At 42.4% G+C, this 20,155-nt stretch overlaps 1 protein-coding gene and 1 long non-coding RNA gene across 6 annotated transcripts in view; one reads left to right on the top strand and one right to left on the bottom strand.

Annotated features, from left to right (window-relative positions):
* Nucleotides 1–14,306, top strand: part of LOC133506541 (receptor tyrosine-protein kinase erbB-4-like) — a 182,902-nt gene extending 168,596 nt beyond the window's left edge. For 2 of the 5 annotated variants that reach the window (XM_061830790.1, XM_061830783.1), the window contains exons 21-27: nucleotides 2,141–2,302; nucleotides 5,283–5,358; nucleotides 5,529–5,675; nucleotides 7,151–7,248; nucleotides 7,366–7,536; nucleotides 8,357–8,639; nucleotides 9,634–14,306. In XM_061830790.1, the coding sequence (XP_061686774.1) occupies nucleotides 2,141–2,302; nucleotides 5,283–5,358; nucleotides 5,529–5,675; nucleotides 7,151–7,248; nucleotides 7,366–7,536; nucleotides 8,357–8,639; nucleotides 9,634–10,445 (1,749 nt within the window). In that variant the 3' untranslated portion in view covers nucleotides 10,446–14,306. Of the gene's footprint in view, nucleotides 1–2,140; nucleotides 2,303–5,282; nucleotides 5,359–5,528; nucleotides 5,676–7,150; nucleotides 7,249–7,365; nucleotides 7,537–8,356 lie in introns of all 5 variants that reach the window. The other 3 variants (XM_061830801.1, XM_061830809.1, XM_061830817.1) reach the window with 3 other exon arrangements.
* Nucleotides 14,307–14,397: 91 nt separating this feature from the next.
* LOC133506570 (uncharacterized) overlaps nucleotides 14,398–20,155 on the bottom strand; it is a 34,694-nt gene continuing 28,936 nt past the window's right edge. The window contains exon 3 of the long non-coding RNA XR_009796528.1: nucleotides 14,398–14,545. This is a non-coding gene — a long non-coding RNA (uncharacterized LOC133506570). The remainder of the gene's footprint in view (nucleotides 14,546–20,155) is intronic.

The raw sequence follows: 20,155 nt of genomic DNA on the forward strand, positions 1-20,155 counted from the left end.
ATAAACTATTTTGCTATTTAATTCTGCAGCAACAGACTCATAGTAGCAATAGCGATGTGGCTTTACTCCGCCGTGGTTCAGGTGGAAAGAGGTTGTCTCCCAACTCTGACAATTGTCGTTTTCACCCTCGGCCCTTGTGACCATGTCGAAGTGTCCTTGAGAACACTACTGAACCCCAACTCGCCCCTGATGCTGCCTCATCAGTAGGTGAATGAAGAGAGAGTGTTAATGTGCTTTGAATACCTTGAATGTGGAAAAAAATTCTACAAGTGAAAGCCCGCGTACGATTATCATTAAAAAAAAAAATCATCCATTCAATTTTGCTCAAAATTGAAACCTCTTCAAAGTCCTCTTTAAAACTTCTCAATTGACGTTTACAATACAGCATCGCTCTCCCTGCTGTTCCAATGTTTCCATCGATGCTTTTATCCTGTATCCCCTGAACCCCTGCCAATAACCCACGACTCAACTTTCCAGTCTTTTCTTCTCACCGGAGAGAAGGTGCCACTGGGTTGGACGCCAGCCGTGACCTTGCGTGGGGCCAGCTTTAGAAAGAAAACTCAACACAGATGGAAAGAATAACCTGATTTTCTGCCTGCATGCTGGTTGCCATTGGGTCAGTGGTACAAACTGGATACTTCCTCCAGCCATTAAACAAGAATTTAGAAAAGACCTCAGCAGTGTCTTGTTGACAGCGTAGCAGGTCCAAGACTTCATCATAGCTTAATTTCACTCACAGGATTAGTAAAGTATCTCTATTCAAGTCATACCCTATACATGCTTCATTTTGACAGTATGGTGTTTTTTGTACAGTTTAGTGTACTTGTAGAGTCCCTAAAAGAAGAAAGAACATTCCTGTGTAATGTGCTGTGAATTAATTACTTGAGCAGGAGTTACGCAGTATGCCATTTAAAGGTTGTGATTGTGTTAGTGGGATCTTTGGTTGGGCTGCTTCTCCTCACCCTCCATTGGTACACTGCTGTTTACTGGCCAGAATGGCTGAAAGTTAATTGGCTCCTTGAGCTGCTGTACATTGCGCTGTCAGTGCGATGGCCTCCCCTCGTTTCTCCATCACATTCAGTTGTAGTGTATTAATGCACTGTGTAGCCCATTGATTCCTAATTCCTCACAATGTCTGCATCGGCGATAAATATTGCTCGGCACGGTCGGCTTCCAGCTTATTGTAATCAGCGTGGCTATCGATTGCCTGCCTTAGTTCCCTTTGTGTAATTTCTTTTAAATTCACTTTCAGTAATAGGGGCACATTTTGGCAAGGAAACGGAACAGGGTGGCCATGCGGGCTGAAAGTGATGAAATATATCTTTCTTTGTAGTATCGCTGGTCCCTGTCAGTGTGTCTGTCTCGGCAAGGTTGGGCAGATGATGGATGAGGGTTCATGTGGTGGCGGGCCTTCCGTCGATCGATTTTATTCTCGTATTTGTCTGGGGAGGAGTCGGGCATCTCAACACAATAAGGCTTGACGTGCACTCGCGTATCTCGTCTTTTCCCCATCAGTGATGAGTCTCCTGTTCCAACGGACACGCAGTTGACTGTGTTTATTGTCTGAAGAGCACAATGATTGTCTCACTCCTCCCTCCTCACCAAGGTGTTTTATTGATCTCCCTGCAAAGAGGCGTAAACTTGTTTAACATCTTGGCCCAAACACTTCAATTGGGCCAGCCGGCCTCACGTGGCTGCACTCTTATTTCTACAGCAATGAACACAAAAAGGAATATGTGGTCAGGAACGCGTGCATTTACCCTAGTGCAATTGTATGACGGTTTGTGCTAAAAAAGGCTCTTTTTATGTCCTGCCTTCATTCAGCCCATTGAGCGATAAATGATTGCAAAGCCAAGTTGCATCTGTCCGACCAACGTTTCTTGTTTCTGCTTTGGTATGTCACATCTTCCACGTGAACCCATTGAAAGGACACTGATTGTTGTTTTAGATTCATTGTGAAATCTGCTGATTTGAGTCCCTGCAATGTCACATCAATTGAATAGATTGAATTAAAACATCCTTCTAAGGTGGTGAGAAGTAGCTTCAGTAAAGACAATGCGAAGCATTTCAGTTTAAGTGCTATGTAACATGATTATTATGTCTGTGAAAATTATTTTTGGCTTCTTCTTCTTTGCCTCAGGGAATGATGTACCTGGAAGAAAGGAGGCTGGTCCACAGGGACTTGGCTGCCCGCAATGTCCTGGTGAAGTCACCCAATCACATCAAGATCACTGACTTTGGCCTCGCACGGTTGCTTGATGCTGACGAAAAAGAGTACAACGCAGACGGGGGCAAGGTCAGTGTAAGTCTCTTGTGCTTACACTTATCCACACGTTTCTGGACAGGTTGCATGAAAATACTTGAAAAAGGGGGAAAATATATCACTGAAGGTATTAAACCTCTAGGTTGCTGTTGGTGACTAAGAATAAAAGAATCTTGGAGAAAGGAGCATTTTTACCTACTTAGAGTATAACAGCTAGACATAAAAAGTATTGATCTTGAAGTCCGGTCAGTACGTAGGGGAGTAACAAAGTCTCTCCGCTTCTGTCTGTCTTTGGCCATCTTCTCTTTAGTTCCCCACCTTTGATGGTGATGTTGTACTGTAGTTCTTCCTCCGTGACCCGGTGGCATGTCAGTTTGGCCCTGCCTCTCTTTCAGTTGCCCTCCCGGGGGCAATTTAATATGACCATCCATCCATCCATCCATCAATCTATTTTCTGATCCGCTTATCCTCACAAGGGTCGCGGGAGTGCTGCAGCCTATCCCACCTATCCCTGTCCCAGCTATCTTCAGGCAGGAGGCGGGGTACAAACTGAATTGTTTGCCAGTCAATTGCAGGGGACATACAAACAAAAAGTCACTTGCACACCCATTCACATGTACAGGCAATTTTTCGTGTCAATTAATGCATGTTTTTTGGGATCTGGGAGGAAACTTGAGTGTCCGGAGAAAATCTACACAGGCACGGCGAGAACATGCACACTCCACACATGCATGGCCAGGATTTGAGCCCTGGTCCTGAGAACTGAGGCAGATGCTCTAACTATATTCATGTGCTAATTTAGAACCTTACGTCTGTTTAGCTATTAAGATGCTGGATTATTTACTCACTGATTGCAAAGATGCTAGAACATTTACTCATTGATTCCACATTGATTGTTAAATGTTTAAACATCACATATCAGATTTTACATTAAGCATTTATATGAAGAAGGAAATAATGATTCCAAATTAGTGTGGCATTTGTTTGTGTGTGTGTGTGTGATTGTAGATTTGTTCTCGTTATCGGAAAGGGCTTGTTGTTTCCGGCCTGGCCCACACAGGCTGCGGTAAACATGCCATCTGTTGAGATCATGTGTGACAAATATCCAATACCATCTCATTTAGTACCTTAAAAAGCATACACACGATTGACAGTTGCTGGGTCAGGCTAGAACTAATCACTCACGATGCTTGAGTAATATTGAGCAAAGCTGCACTACCTGAAAGCACTGTCATTACATCAATAACTCACAAACAGCCCATCAAAGGATCGGACAGCTGTTGGTAGAGATCAACTGCAATTTATAGGAAGAATGATTTATGACTGATTAACACATCTGCCTCACAGTTCTGAGGGCCCAGGTTCAAATCCGGCCTTGCCTGTGTGGTTAGTATGTCTTCCCTGTCCCTGTGTGGGTTTCCGATGGGTGGTCCAGTATGTTTCCAAATAGGATGCATGGTAGTTTAACTGAAGACTGTAACTTGCATGGGAAGTGAATGATTGTTTGGATGTGCCCTGCGACAGATATACACTATTCATGTGATAAATATATGTGCCCCGCGATGTGTACGGATTGTGAAATAAGCATTTAACATGTCACAATTTTTCTCACAAAATAGTTTTCCGAAGGTGATATTGACATGAATTTTTTTTTAACCAGATGTTGAGAACAACGCAAATAATCCATACATACAAAGAAAATGGAACAAATGAAATCACAATATGTTCTGTAATAATGTGAAATGATACAAGGAAATTATTGCACACGTGAAGAAAGGGAGGTGCAGAAAGGTATAGAAGGCCAAAAGATATAGAAGGCCAAATATATAAATATATATATAAATTGTAGGACAGAGCAATGACTGCAAAACATAATCTCATTGGTCAGTACATATACAGAGTGTCTACGGTGCACTGCTTCCCTTTCCTGAGAGCCCAGACGGTGGACCAGAATTTCCTCAAAGCCTTACAGAAGTCCCTCTCCATGGCCTAACTGAACTCCTCCCATGCCCAAAATTTTGCCTCAGTGACCACAACAGCTGCATTTCGCTTGGCCGGCCAGTACCCATCGTCTCCCTCAGGAGTCCCACCTGCCAAAAAACCCAGATACGACTCCTTCTTCACTTTGACAGCATCCTTCATCACCGGTCAGCCGGTCCAGCAATAGAGCTGCAGAACATGGTCCATTTGGACTCAATGTTCCTAGCCTCCACAATGACATGCATGACAGTCTCCTGGAGGTGGGAGTTGAAACTCCTTCTGACAGGGAATTATGACAGATGTTCCGAGCAGACCCTCACAATAAGTTTGGGCCTGTCAGGTCAGACATCTTACCCGACCATCAGAGCCAACCCACCACCAGGTGGTGATCAGTTGACAGCTCTGCCCCTCTCTTCCCCCGGGTGTTCAAGACGTTGGGCCAGAATTTCGATGAGACATGGCTACAAAATTGATCATAGAACTGCAGCCTAGGATGTCCTGGTGCGAAGTGCATGTGTGGACACCCTTATTCCTGAACATGGTGTTCCTTATGGACAATCCATGGTGAGTACAGAAGTCTAACAAGAAAACACCACTTGGGTTCTGATTGGGGGGACATTCCTTCCAATCACGTCTTTCTAGAGCTCAATGTCATTGGCTACATGAGAGTTAAAGTCCCCCAACAGAACGATTGAGTCCCCAGCGGGAGCGGTCTCCAGCACCTCCTCCAAGGACTCTTAAAAAGGATGGGTACTCTGAACTGCTGTTTGGTGCATAGGTATACACAACAGTCAGGACCTGTCTCCCTACCCGAAGGCAGAGGAAGGCTACCAGCAGGATGAAGCCTGTTTGTTGTTGTTAAATAAATACCAGATGGCACATTAGTTGTTCTATGTATGTATTGCTTTGGTTGTTCCCAACATCAGGTGAAATTTTCACATCAGCAGAAAATGTAGTGCGAAAAATGGTAGATGTTTATTACTTATTTCAGTCACTGTATATTATTTTCTCCCCTTCACATCTCTCTTTCAATCTTCAGATGCCTGTTAAATGGATGGCTCTTGAGTGCATCCACTACAGGAAGTTCACTCATCAGAGCGATGTGTGGAGTTACGGTGAGTGCAAGGGAGCTAAATGGATTATTCATCTGGATGCACGTCAGTCTTCCATATGCTTCCACCCTTGGGTGAAATAACCCTGAAATCCTGTTTGTTGACTTTTTGCTGTTTGTATTTGCATTTGCACTGTCATATTGGTGGACCTTTTTTGCCCTTCCATCTATCAGGAGTGACCATCTGGGAGCTAATGACATTTGGAGGCAAACCGTATGATGGAATATCAACGCGGGAGATCCCAGACATCCTAGAGAAAGGAGAGCGCCTGCCGCAACCACCCATTTGCACTATAGATGTCTACATGGTCATGGTCAAATGTAAGAAAACACCATGGATGCTCTTATGTATAAATTGGAAATGTGTCGCAACAGCTCATTGTTAAGTAACAGAGAGTCACAGTTCTGACACAATAAAAATGAACTAGTCGGCTCCTGTCTACTATCAAAATTCCCATGAGCAAGGCACCAACTCGATGAGTGGTGTGCTTCCATATTCTAATGTTGTTTTGGTGACAATCTCCTCCCCGAGTAACTCGAATCTGGATACACTTTCCACTCACTAAGTCAAACAATGCAATAATGTCAATGCTTAAGGCTGTCCACGCCATGGAAACTTTTTTTGTTTTCCATTTGGACTACAAACTCTAATGCTTCTTTCATTTGAACCATTCATTGCTGATTTTGGCCCACATTATCACTTGACTTAATTCAGAACATGAGATGTGGTGCCCACGGCTTCAGGGGGATCTGCCATCCCAGATTTCCAGTAAACAGTCAGATATTTTAAAAAGCCAGTCCAAGCCTTGGGCCCTGCCAGCTATCAGCAGTTTGGCCATCGCTCACTTAGCCCTACCTTGGTGGCTGCCAACCTCAACATTGGTGGAATGACTTTTCTCTTGGCTGCAATTACCTGACATGAACTTTTCACTCCAATGACTCTCTATTATCATACTTGAAATACCAATAGAGTGATGATGTTACTCTGAGCATGACATCAAATGTATTCCCAGGATGAGAATGTGACCACAATTGAAATGTCATGATATCTAATATTTAGTCAGTAAATGTAAAAGCAGCACCAATGGCTTATGACAGCTCAGAGGCAACATTGCCCTGCAGCCTTTTAGCCTTTCAACATTGCCAATGGACTCCTACTTCCTCTCTGTATGCCCATGTAGAGTGAAAAGTAATAATCTTATGTAAAACATGTCTGGGGCCATTTTATTTTAAGGTAAAAAAAGATTCACTTAACTTAAAAAAGAATTGGTTGAAATTTGTTCATGATCCGCCAGATTTCCTCAGGGTGGATTCATTACATCTGACATCATTCTGATTAATACATTTAAAATTAAAGAACTGGGCTTATCTGCCAGCAGCACCGTAGATCTCACTCTGCTGCGCTCCATTGCAATAGATGTAACTAGGATGCACTCAATGAAGCCAGTATGTGTGTATGTGCTTGGTGTCTAATGAGAACGGACACACCACCTGGCCTTTCGCTTCACCTTCAGGGGTCTGTTGTGTGTAAGCCAGCTGTGGCCTCATGAGGGGAAAGGTGGGCTGAACACCCACTACACGAAACCTGCTTCTCTTCTTAGCTAAGAGCTACTTTGAGTTCCCCTTGAGCGAGGCCCTCATTCGGGTGCAGCCTGGCAAACTGGCATTTCTGGCAAAGACCAGATGGGCTGCCACCATCCCAAATGTGCAGCCCATTTGGTGTTGGAAGATGATTAGTATAACAGACAATATCAGCCCCCTCTTCTTCATTTTGGTTCCATATTTGTCCTCTCCAGGCTGGATGATTGATGCCGACAGTCGGCCCAAATTCAAGGAGCTGGCTGCTGAATTCTGCAGGATGGCCCGAGACCCACAACGATACCTAGTCATCCAAGTGGGTCTACAAATAACAGAACTCACACTGAACAGTACAGCATTCTAATTAATGGCAGATAATACTGACAAATGAAGTTTGTACGGCCATCTTTTTTCAACATTGGGAAATTGACAGGGAGATGATCGAATGAAACTACCCAGCCCCAACGATAGCAAGTTCTTCCAGAGCCTTCTGGATGAAGAGGACCTGGATGACCTGATGGATGCTGAGGAGTACCTGGTGCCTCGTGGTTTTGACACAGCTCATCCATCATACCCAACAAGACCTTGTGTTGACTTAAACAGAGTAAGCCCACCACGTGAATGTAAAGAGCATGCTTTACAGTCTCTTTTTTTAATCTTCGATAATATCATATGAACACACCATAGATAGAAAAGAGCCTCCTCCCTAAATGTATGATGGCTGATCGACCTCTTTTTTTTTTCATCAGTGACTCCATAGTATACAGTCTAATATCAAATGTGAACTGATAAGGGGTCTGAAACTATTCCTTCAGAGGAGGTTCAAGGAGGAGAAAAGTGTGACAGCGCGATATCACCCTGGAATGTTTCTTCCTTTGTTGTTCATAGCTGCACTTCCTGTCATTATTGCTGTAGCACGTGCAGTTGGCATGAGTAGAAAGGAGTGGGCCAGGGTTAAATAGCCTGCAGCAAGCTAACAGAGCTCCACAGGAAACACGTTGCTCTGGATGTCATGTTTTGTTTTCTGTTGGGGTTTTCGGTTGTTTTTTCGAGGCTCAGGTGTGTGAATTGTTGCACTGCATGCTGCCCCTCACAGTCCCCTAAGGCTGATGACTACACCAACAGAACTTTTCACAGAATTTTATTTTCAAATGCCAGCTGCCCAGGTTAAAAGTCTCAAATAGTTCCACCGTTTTTTTTTCTCCCCCATGATTGTTTACATCAGAATGTACACTAGGTAATCATAATGATATACTTACAATAAGCTAGAACATTTTGATTCATTCATAGCTGTCCAAAGAACATGAAGTGAATAATAATGTAATCAAGACATTTTCTATTACTGTCAAATCACCTAATACCCCTCGACACACACAGACACACACACACACACACTTATGTGCACCACTCCTTATCTTCTACAGAACAAGTTTGGCTATCGAGAAGGAGGGCCAAAACTTTCAGAGGGTCCTCTGTCAGGGTCCCAGGCCAGCGTAAAACAAGAAGCCACCGGCAGCCAGGGGGCCATCGCAGAGGACCAGCGCTGCAATGGGAACTTGCATAATAAGAGTCTGAACCAAGCAGGGGCCGAAGACACCGGGGGACAGAGATACAGCGCTGACCCCACCATCTTCCTTGGGGAGAGGATCTCCAGGGATGAGGATGAGGATGGATACATGACCGCCATGAAAGACAAGAGTTCTTCAGGTACTAAGACAAAAAACACACAAAGAGGATGACATTTCGGTCTTGGTAACAAGAGTCAGATAAGCTTTCCAAGGCTTGAGAAGTTCTACCCAGAAGCTAAAAAGATAGTCGAGTGTGGCTGAGAGGGCGTGTTATCCAAGTCTTTGAAAGATGCAACTTCATTATACAGACTTCCAACACATCAATACAGAAACAGACGTCACTGGCTGACAATTTGGCAGCCAGTCTCCAGTATAAGAATCGAAGGAAGATCTCTCGCTGAGGGATTTTAATTTGTAAACGAAGAGTACTTTGAGATACATTTTAAGTAAATTAGCGAATGTTGGAACAGCTCATCTGTTGAAATGTTTCACACATACACACAGCATGCCAAAGAACTGAACTGAATTTTAACTTGTCATCTTAGACTACTGTAAAGGGCATCTTAACTCTATCAGTTTATTTCGTTTGATTTCTGTACAGTGATTAACATTATTTGACGGTGGTGCATGCCAGCCTCTGATCGTAATTCAGCCCATCATCCTTGTTCTCACGCTGACGCCTTTGATTTTTGAGCTTCTCAAAATATAACAAGGCCTGAAGCAAAATGCATCTGATGCAATGTCAAGGAGCGGAAGAGTGGGCAAAATCAATAGGTTTCACACCCCGCTATAATAGCGCTTGGAAGCAGTGAAGAGAGGTGGTTTGTTGGCATTTCAGCCCCCAGCAGATGGAGTTGCCAGTGCCAAAGAAGTTCTGGCAAGTTGCCTGTCTGGCCCTGAGTGGCTCCCAGTTTCACCATTATCATGTCTCCTTCCATCTTCTTTGCTCATTACCAAGTGACCTCTCTCTCGCTCTCCCTCTCTGTCTCTCTCTCTTAGACTCATTTGTTTCAGCTTTTACTTCCATTTTCCCCTGTTCTCATTTCTGACAATTTTATTAGTTTATCGACCCTATATTTTCATAAACTCTTCCTTTATTCCTTTCCTTCCTTCTTTTCTGATATGTGCTACAGAATACCTGAATCCAATTGAGGAAAACCCATTTGTGTCACGTCATAAAAATGGGGAGATCCATGCGTTGGACAATCCAGGCTACCACAGTACACCCAGCAGTCAGCCTAAAGGAGAGGACGAGTACATCAACGAGCCCCTCTACTTCAACACCTTTCATAGCACCGCAGAGACCCTGCGGAGAAACGGTCTGCCTCTTCCCTCCCAGGCTCCCTCTTCCATCTCAGTCACCACCTCAGGGTCCCACCTCCCACTCAGCATCCAGACCAGCATCCCCCACTACCCTCTCCCCACAGCCCAGCCCTCTCCATCTGGTATGTCCTGCCATCACGGTACACTGACCCACATCCTCCACACCCATCACACTGTCAAACCTGCAGGAAAAGCTGGCAATCCCGGTGGTGTTTCCACCGGTCACAGCCAGACAGGAACTACTGCCCTGGCTTCGGTGTGCCAGTCAGGTGTCCCATCCACTGCGGGCCCCGTTGGGCACGGCAACCTGCCAGCCTACCAGAGCCACGTCGGCTTGCAGGCTGCCAGCCTGCTGAAGCACGGTGGACAGACAGCAGGTAAAGCCGCTGGGAAGAAGCTGAAGGTAACCTTTGACAATCCGGAATACTGGCAGCACAGCTTGCCACCCAAACCATCTGACGGTTCCCAGAGTGGGTCAGCCAATGCGAAGCTCTTTTACAAGCAAAACGGACACGTCAGACAGGCAGTAGCTGAAAACCCTGAATATATGTCTGAGTTTTCCCTGAAATCTGGCCCAGTTTTGCCACCTCCCCCCTACCGGCAAAGGAATACTGTGGTCTAAATTTAGCCTCAATGTGACCCCAGCCTCTCGAAACCTCTCCAGTTCCCCAGCCAGAGCTGCCACAAATTCCTCCCTGATCCATTCAAGACTGTAGCAACACTGGACCCAAATCAAGAAGACCAATATCTAATACATTTCTGTCCTGAAGATAAAGACTATAATCTTAGACACGCAGATTGTGGAGATAGTACCACACTGTAGCAGGTATAACTGTCAATTCCTGCAAAATACTTGGTGTCTAAACCCACTGCCAGCAATTCTGCTGTGTCCGTTGGAAAAGCGGAACGACACTTTTTCTTTTCTTTTTTCATTTTGTCCTCAATGCAAAACTATATTTATGAACACACAGGTATTCAACACCAATAACACAAAAAGGACTTGAAAGAGGCTTTTACTCGGCTGCAGGAAGAGGAAAGGACAAACAAATGGAGGAAAGAAGTCTGAAAGCTGATCTATTATGTTTGGATTTTTATGGGTAGTATTTATACTGTAAGGTAGTTTGTTTCATAGGGGAGGTGAAAAACCACAAAATGCAGCGGACAGAAGCTGATGGCATCTAAAGTATTGGTAGACAGTAGCAACAAAATCAGAGCGATCTCTATGGGCCAGCCAAAGCTGCAAAATGAAAACTCAATGAGCAGTTTCTAATGTGAATTTAGAGGGGAAAAAAATGTACATAAAACACACTGTACTATATTTTAAAAGCTGTGATGACAAAACGTTCTCCCCGGAAATCTTACAGTATATTTTTTCAAGAAAACACTTCACCAGAATTGCTTAACAGGATGAGGCATATTATTTTCATAAGTCATCCATTAACCCTTTTTGGGCCATGGAATTAATATTCAGTAACATAATTTGGTATTCAGAGTAGACCTTGCCGCTCATTATATGGTAATTAAACCTTCTCGTCAGTCAAGAAGGCAAAATGCTAATACGAAAGTTAATGCTTTTATCTAAGTAAATATCATTAAATACTATTATACAACTGTTTCCATAAAATAAAATGCGTCCCAAAAATGTAAGTCTTCTAAGCTTGAGAGAATTTAAAATTCTTTATATTAAAAATTGAGAATTTAAAGGAGGGAAACAGAGTAACTCCATAAATTATTATTTTTGTAATAATTCAAGTATACAAAAAAAACAGAACAGACTTCTATGGTGCATTATCATGTTGGTTGATTATGGATGATGATGATGACGATGATGATAAAGTGGAAAATGGGAACCTTTTTGACCTATAGAAAACAGCTGGAACTGCTGTAATACAGTATGCCAATTGTTGGTGCTGTCACTTTGTAAAGTAAGACTACATGCACACAAACCGACTGCTTTTTTTCCACTCTAATCTAAAGCTGTTATTATCTTGGTTGTGATGTACTTGGGCACAGAATCAACACTTACCATGTTTATGTTCTCCTTTTTTACCGATATTCAACATTTTCGTGACTACTCCCCAAGAGGGGTTGCGTCAGGAAGGGCATCCGGCGTAAAAACTGTGCCAAACAAATATGAGCGTTCATCTGAGATGTCATGCTGTGGCGACCCCTAACAGGATAAGCCAAAAGAAACTTACTTACAACATTTATGTGATTAAGATAACATCTACTTGAATGTTTGCATTTTTGAATTTCCTTAACATTGTAAACACGGATACCCAACACAGTTGAGTTTTTATACATTTTAAGTGTTATTTGATTCCCTTCCACTGCAATTCCTGACTTTGTATGTGTCTGTGGGCAAGCCGACACTCAATGCTGCTCCATCAAACAGTCATTAATTATTCTTTTTCCTGCTAAGTCATACAGAACACATTTCAAAGAAAAGCCATCAAGCTTCCCAAATGATGCATTTCTGTCACTTACCCTTTTGAGGATCAGCTTCATCACTGAATCAGCTCATAATCTGGGCCTGTTGCCTTCTTTTTTTTTTTTTTTACCCCAAACTTTGTTTATTTTTTGCATGTGTTCAGATTCAAACCTCCCCATGAAGCACTTTAATCAAAAGTGCGGGAGGGTACTAGATATTTCTTCCAAAATATCCAACTTGTTTATCTGCTCGTTCACCACTTCAGAACATGGAGCATTAGCAAAGATCAGTGGCACTTCGTCAGCCAAGAGTTCATGAAGGAAACACTTTTGGCGGGTATGATCGACTTCAAGAATATATTCAATTTAGAGAAAGTGTGCGCGCGCGCGTGTGTGTGTGTGTGTGTGTGTGTGGGTGTGTGGGTGTGTGTGTGTGTGTGTGTGTGTGTGTGTGTGTGTGTGTGTGTGTGTGTGTGTGTGTGTGTGTGTGTGATCCAAACAGTAGTCATAATCTTTCTTTGATGCTGTCATGATTATTTAATGAAGGAGTATTTTGTAATCCCTTTTGGAGCTGCAACTCATTGAAATGGAGACAGTATTTAATGTCAAGTGTGAAATATTTATAGCCTGTTTTAGCTTGTTTATACGGTGCACTGGAAGTAACCGGCAAATGTGGGTTTCAAGGAATGAGGAAAAAGTGACGATGACGATAAAGAGCCTCATCCATGTATGTTTCCCCCAAATCATTGCGCAATGTCGACGTTCTGAATCAAGAGTGAGACCGAGGACGCTGCTGGGCTCACACGTTTTGTCTCTCTGCAGTCTGTAAAACTTCATCTTTTGAAAGTAACCACAACTCTTCACAGAAGCAATAATTTCCTCCATGCATTTGTCGTTTCCAGGCGTGTTTCCCCTCCTTGTCGGGCTGAGCTATCTCCCATATAACCACTTGAATCCTTATCTGTTTTGTTTGCACCATGTAATCCCCTTTAGTGTTTCCTATGCGTTGTGTGATCTCCTTCCAGGGTTCTTTTTGTTTCCTGCCCCCCTGTGTGATCATCAAGCCTGTTTTCTTAAGCCCAAGTGAACATCTTCTGTCTTGCATGTGGTATCCCATCTCTTCCTTCTTTTGCATCATGTGATCTTTTTTTCACATTGTCTTGACCAAATGTGGTCTTCTTCACAGCATGTGATAACCTTCGTTTCTTTTGAAAGTTTGTTTTGCTTTGTCATGTGTTTTTGCCGATTTTCCTTCATGCCTTTGGTTCTCATTCTTGACATGCTACCAACATCAATTTACTTTTGTTTCTTTAATGGGATTACTGTCCTATCAAGTATGTTTATTGAAATCACGAGCACAAATTGAAAATCCTGATTTCTTGCCACTTGTAATGTATATGTATCATCTTGATTGCTTGGTTGTTTGGGGTGTTTTTAAAAGTATTATTATTATCCCCATTGATTATGTAATGTCCAAATTGTGTTGTTTGAACAGAAATTGCACAAATCTCTGCTTTTAAGTTAATTTCTCGTGTTAAAATATAACTGTACAGAATCTTTGGGGTAACTAACGCACTTCAAATGTGAATATTATTTTTATAAAAGCACTGAAATAATTACGGGCAATGGAAACTTGTATGTAGACGGTGTTCCTTTGGATTCGTACCTTTTTCTCCATCTGCAGTTTCCTCCTGCTTATCTACGATACACAAAAAAAAAGCAAACAGTCATTCATAACTGCTTTATGTGAATTTATGTTTTGACAAATGGAGGGTGAGGGGGTTGTATTTAATATGCTTGTTAACAGTTTCTTATTTCTCCCCTTGGCGCTGTCAACCTGAAAAAGTAGGCCTCCAGCAAACCACCATAAACTGGTCCTGTCCATTTTTTTTCTTCTGAGCCAAGTCCGACATCTTCTAGACCCGTTTTCTCTTCTGCATGCTTTGAGCAGGTACCGAGTTGAGAGAGCCTTTGCCAAATAACTTAGCTTTGTCCTTTTGTCCTCTCTGTGGTCTTTGCAGATCATGCCCAAAGCTTTGTATCATAAAAGTACTGTTCCTCATGTTTGCTACATGAATCTGTCAAAAGTATATTTTTAATTTAATATGAATAAAGATGGATTCTGTAAACATTGTGGAGGCTTTTATTGGTGTTTATACGATGCAAACTTGGAAGTACATGTGGACAACAGCGCACATCAGGGATGCTCCATCAGAAATACTCATCGGTCGGGGATGCTCTTGAATCCCGAAACCTGGTGCAGTTTCCTCAATTTACGTGCTTCCACGCTGACTGCAAATAGAGCAGAAAATGAAAGTATGCAATTAAGCTAACTGCTTTAATAATCAAATTTAACAGATGGTGTCTTTAATTAAGTGCATCCAAAATTACGTCGCATATATCCTGACCCAACTTCTGGGGATGTAGAAGTTTGCTTGGGGTTAGACGTTGTGCAGCTTGCTCAAAAGGACTTGCAGATGAAGACCAACTGCATCAAAAAGGTCTGCAGCTTTCTCGCATTTCTAATGGGCTAATGCGAGGATATAACACGTTGCTCACGTTTTTCCTCTCGGCCCGTGCTGCGCTGAATCTAATGTTTACCCCAAGCTCTGCTTATGTAAACCGGCATGGGCAACATTGTTTTGCAATGCAGTACTACATTGCACTGCACTTGCAGGCTTTCATTCCACTCATAAATTATCCAGTACTGTCCAATGGGTGAATATGAGCCTTCTGAAGTCATTGCTATTAATACTAATAAGGCAGCAGAGTGCTTTAAGTAAACACTGTTTATGAACAGAAATCTCTCTCCTCTTCCTCCTTCTCTCCATTAGTTTTCCTCACCCGAGCGCTGAGATTCAATTAGCAGGCACATTGAATTTCTCCATACTAGTTTAGAGAGAAGCTCGCCGCAATTTTGCTCACATATAGCTGCTTATTCCAAACCCATATTAGCTCTGCCAGCTTTAATCATTATCCAAAAGTTTTTCATTTGCCACAGGAAGGAGCTGTTACTTCCTGATCGCATCTGGCTGTCATGAAAAGTTGCTCTAGAAAAAGACCCTTTCTTCCCAACAGAACATCATCACCTACACCAGACACCCAAAAGTACAATCAAGGAGATACTCATCCGACTTACTTCTATGACATACTCGTCCCATTGCCTACAGAATTAAATACCATTTAATTTCTCATGTTCACATGTCACCGGTATATTGTGAACTGTGTGTAATTGAGAGCCACATTCTGGTTGCATTATTGAGCAAATGCTACTATTAAAGATCTATACTGTATACAGTACGCGCTTCAATGTGTCTGTTTGCCTTGTTCCAACTGAGAAAGAAATCTGCTTTATGTGGAATTATGCTAATGCATATCATCAATCTCAATATGACACAGTGCTTACTTACATTCTAACATTTAATTACCCCATGTGTTGTTTAATGTGCAATTCAGTTAATCTTGAACTCATTATGCTGAATCCAATTTATAGCAAAGGATGTGAGGCATAAATCACCTTTATCTCCTACCGTTCACCTGGTATGCCTTCACTGCACATAAGTTCATTTGTTACCATTATGGTAACAAATGAACTTAGAAATGAATAACTTATGGCATGTTGTTTCTTTTGTCCTAAGTTTAAAAAAGGCACATACTAAGCATCATAAGAAAATAATTATCTAAGGCCATATTGCTGGTACTGCAGGAGACCATCTAAGCCACATGGATTTCTACTGCACACATACATCCAGTACACAGTATAATAAATATTTGACCTCCAAGTGGTGTGAAAGATCTAAAAGGCGGACATTATTGACTAAACCCATTCTCAGAAGTGGAGTCTTGAGTTTTCATGACACATTGTGGTTTGATGTGGGGTTTTTTTTTCTCCTCTGAGTAGAGTCAAAGCTCGTGGAATATTCGCTCTACCCCTGGGGCTCCAACAAAGTTCTGAAAGAAAGATGGAGGGAGCGATAACATTTAAGGCCTTCTCACGCTGCACTTAGCAGAGCACAACACGGCTTCAACTGACCCATTCACTGCGTATGTGTTGTCACAGCAGGGTTGATGAACGATTTCAATGAGAAACCCTTTCCACAGTGCACTCTGTTTTTGTGGCCTTTACCAGGGAACATGAGGCAGACCAGCACAAGGGTAACGACGGCCCGGTGTTTATATTTTAGGTCGGTGCCAAGTACTTTTTCCCGCTGGTTAGGATGTAACGTAATAAAAATGAAAAGGCCTGGTTTTGCTTTCATTATGGAGGACGAAACATGGAGGCAGTGTAGCTGACATTTATACATTTCTTTATATTACGTAAAAATGTGGCACCACGGTGGTTGATTAAGTACATCCATCTTACAGTTCTTAGTTCATGGGTTCAAATTTTCATGTTCTTGCCGTGGCTCTGTGGGTTTTTTTCCAGGTACAACTGTTTCGGCCCACATTCCAAAACTGTATGCTAGGTTTATTGAATAGTGTCAGTTTGTTTCAGTCTACGTCAATGACTTGATATCAATGTGAAGTGATTGATGTGATGTGTTAGCCATTGCAGCACAAAGGCATACACAATGAATGGGTAGCTTGATAGCGCACTGCTCACTTCTAAGTGCAGTGAGAAAAGGTTTTCACGACAGGAAGAGACCACCTTTTTTGCAATAGGTTGCAGGCACCAAATTCATGAGTGAGTCAAATGAGTGAATATTCCCCCCCCCAAAAAAAAAAAAAAAAATTGTGTATCCGTTTGGGCATAAAATACACTCTTGGGTTTGGTTCGCATCCGTAGCAAATATTGACACGCTTACACCGGGCTGCCATCGTCTTTGCGCAGTCCTGCAACTTACCCCATGGTAAATACCACAAAAACAGAGTGCTGTGTGAAGAGGGCTTAATACTATGGTAGAGAAGAGATGACGGCAAAGGCATAATGATGTGCGCACAATGATGTGATTTTGTTGTTGTAGTGTTCTGATCCATTGGCCCCGATCTAAAAAAAAAAAAAAAAAAAACCTTGCGGGATGAAGGTGCCAGGGTTCTTGTTTGGAGGATTTGAAGTCAAATTCACCTGTGAGCCTTTCAGAAAGCTAAAGCAAGTTCATCAGGCACTTCTTGACCTGCTGCTCAAAATCGCTTCACCTCATAACAATGTATCATAAGTCATCCCAAAGAACAACTCCAACTAAATTCCTGACATGAGATGCCTGGAGATAAATAGATGGTTCAAATGAACAATATAATTTGTCAATGAAAATGATGCTGAACAGAATGACAGCCATCATCGGCGGCTGTTAGATGCGACGCGCAATAATTTGTAATTGACTGCCAACCCAGCACAAAATGGTTTTGAAATGTTCTATGAGAAAACAGCCACTCGAACTGCTTATAAATCAGCAAATTTGGTGATGGATTCTCCAGAAAGTGAAATATCTTAAAATGTGTGATTTAAGAGGAACGTAAGGTTAAAATTGGTTAGAATGGTAATATAAGATAATAATAAGATATTGTAACTGATTACTGTAGGCCTCACTCCTCATTTTTGTTCCACTTATCGTCATTAGGGTTGCAGGTGTGCTGGAGCCTATTAGAGTTGACGTGGGGTCCGCTACACACCAATCGGAGCGCACATGGAGACAAAACAAAGGCAAAGAACCATTCGCACTCACATTCACAGCTAAGGTGAATTTTAGTCTTAAGCCAACAAGCATGCTGCCACGACAGCGTCCTGCTCCTGTCGATAACTAGAATTTTAATTTAAGACGATATTTTGATGCAGCTCTTGGATTGAACCTCGGATTGTGCACGTATACCTAATGTGGGTAAAAATAGGATTCCTCCAGTTTGTACCTCATCCATCCTCATCTTGGCTAACTAGGACATGTATTAAATCTGCCTCTGATGTTACTGGCACAGTAACTAAGAGAAAAAGTCCTCTTTAGTGTCTTGCCCCCTGACTCAGAAGACTTTGATTTGTTTGACTAGAGCAACGGGAGCGTCTCCCCACTGCCTACCTGCACCCACTTTCATCCGGGAGTGATGTTTGCCTGCAGTGGAAGTGGTGGGAAAAAGCTCAGTAAGCAGTAGTTACTTTTATATCCTGTAAAACTGTGTTTTAATTATCTCAAGCACCCAGGGCGACGACGAGGTTATGAGGTTACCTTCTGTGATGAATCAAGATGAGCGTGCATATCAGCGTGTCTGCTTTTACACAAGCGTGGCCATTCTTTCTCTCGTCTTTGTAAATGTGTCAGCATTAGTCACCGCAGCTCCCGCAGTGGGAGTGCGCGCTTAACTGAGTGTGCTTCTCACTCAGACGGGAGGTTTCAGCCAATGTTGACATTCCTGCAACGGAGTGCCACCACTGGGGGTGACAGCCAATCACTTTTGAGCCTCCTAATTACACAGTGGTGGAAGTACATGGCTGTTTCAGAACAACAAAATCTCGCTTCCAATCAGACATTATTTCCTGCTGTTTGGTCCCCTTCTTCTAACACGTCAGCGGCTTTCAGTTTTCAAAGTGGATTTCAATTACACCTAACTGCAGAAGCGGTTTAGAAACTTGATCGATGGATAGGGATGAAAAAGTACGTTTGTTGATGAACTGTGATCAAACCTAATCAAAGTTAGAATTTAAAATGATACCTATTGTGACAACAACATTCAGCCTCTCTTTGAGAAGTCAGTCTTTTGGCATCTGCCATCCAGTTTGCACTGCATTAGCAAACAAACAGACTGTAGAAGAATACAATGGAAAAGGAAGCGGAAATGTCTAAGACAGCAAAGAAATGAAAGACATTGGATGGGTGTGTTAATGATGGTATGAAACATGGCAGAAGCCATTCCGAGGGGATTTAGCATACATGCATGTTTTGGAGATGTGGGAAGAAACCTGAATACCTGGAGAAAACTCGCGCAGGCACGGGGAGAACACATGCAAATTCTGCACAAGCCAAGCGGGATTGCATCCGAGTACTCAGAACTTTGAGGCAGATGTGCTAGACAGTAATCCACGGTGGCATCTGGCCCTGTATTGTAAAAATTGGCGTTGTTCATCCTGATGCATTTTTGAGATATTTGATTTCTATTCCACCCGTCCTCATTTGTCTCATGGGTGTTTGGAGCCTTTCCCAGTGAATTTTGTGTGAAATTAACCCTGTACTAGTTGCCAGTGAAATGCAGGGCACAGAAAAAAAACATTCAGCCTTAAAGTTTAAAGTCTGTAGTTGACCTAAGAATCATGATTTTGGGATTTAGGAGTACCAGAAGAAAACATATGCAAGTCTTGCACACGGAAAACATTCCGTTTCTACGTGTTCCAACAGAGATTCAAACCTGGACCTCTTTTGTAAAAGTCTCTAACCACTATTTCTGAGCATATAGCCATACATATGTTACTTTACATGTTTTAGCAATATTGTGATAATACTGTTGATGAATAATGTTAATTGTGATAACTTTTGGTCACTATAATATATCATCGACACTTGGGTGATTTCACTTGTGTCCAAAAGAAATGAAATACTGTGATGGGGGTGGGGCTTGATGACCAATGATGAGCCAGGCTAAATGATAAAATCTTTAGGTAGCAATAATTTCCAAACAAAATCTGGACTATTTTCACTAAATAGATCGGAAGTGACACTTCAAAAGCATTCTTAAGATTGTGTACAGGGCTACCAAAACGCACCCACATTGAATCCACAGGAGATTGAGCTTTTAATGAAGGTCTCATGGGTTGATGTGTGGGCTCGTGACCCCCTTCTTATTATCACACATCACAAAGCAAGCATTTGACAGGAAGGTGACAAATCTCTGATCACACATCTTGAACTATTTGAGAGTACCGCTGACTACCACTGTGCATTTAGCTATTTGTGTTTTTTTCGTGTGTGCGCGTGTGCGCGC

Source organism: Syngnathoides biaculeatus, chromosome 2, assembly GCF_019802595.1.
Source record: "Syngnathoides biaculeatus isolate LvHL_M chromosome 2, ASM1980259v1, whole genome shotgun sequence".
NCBI lineage: Eukaryota > Metazoa > Chordata > Actinopteri > Syngnathiformes > Syngnathidae > Syngnathoides > Syngnathoides biaculeatus.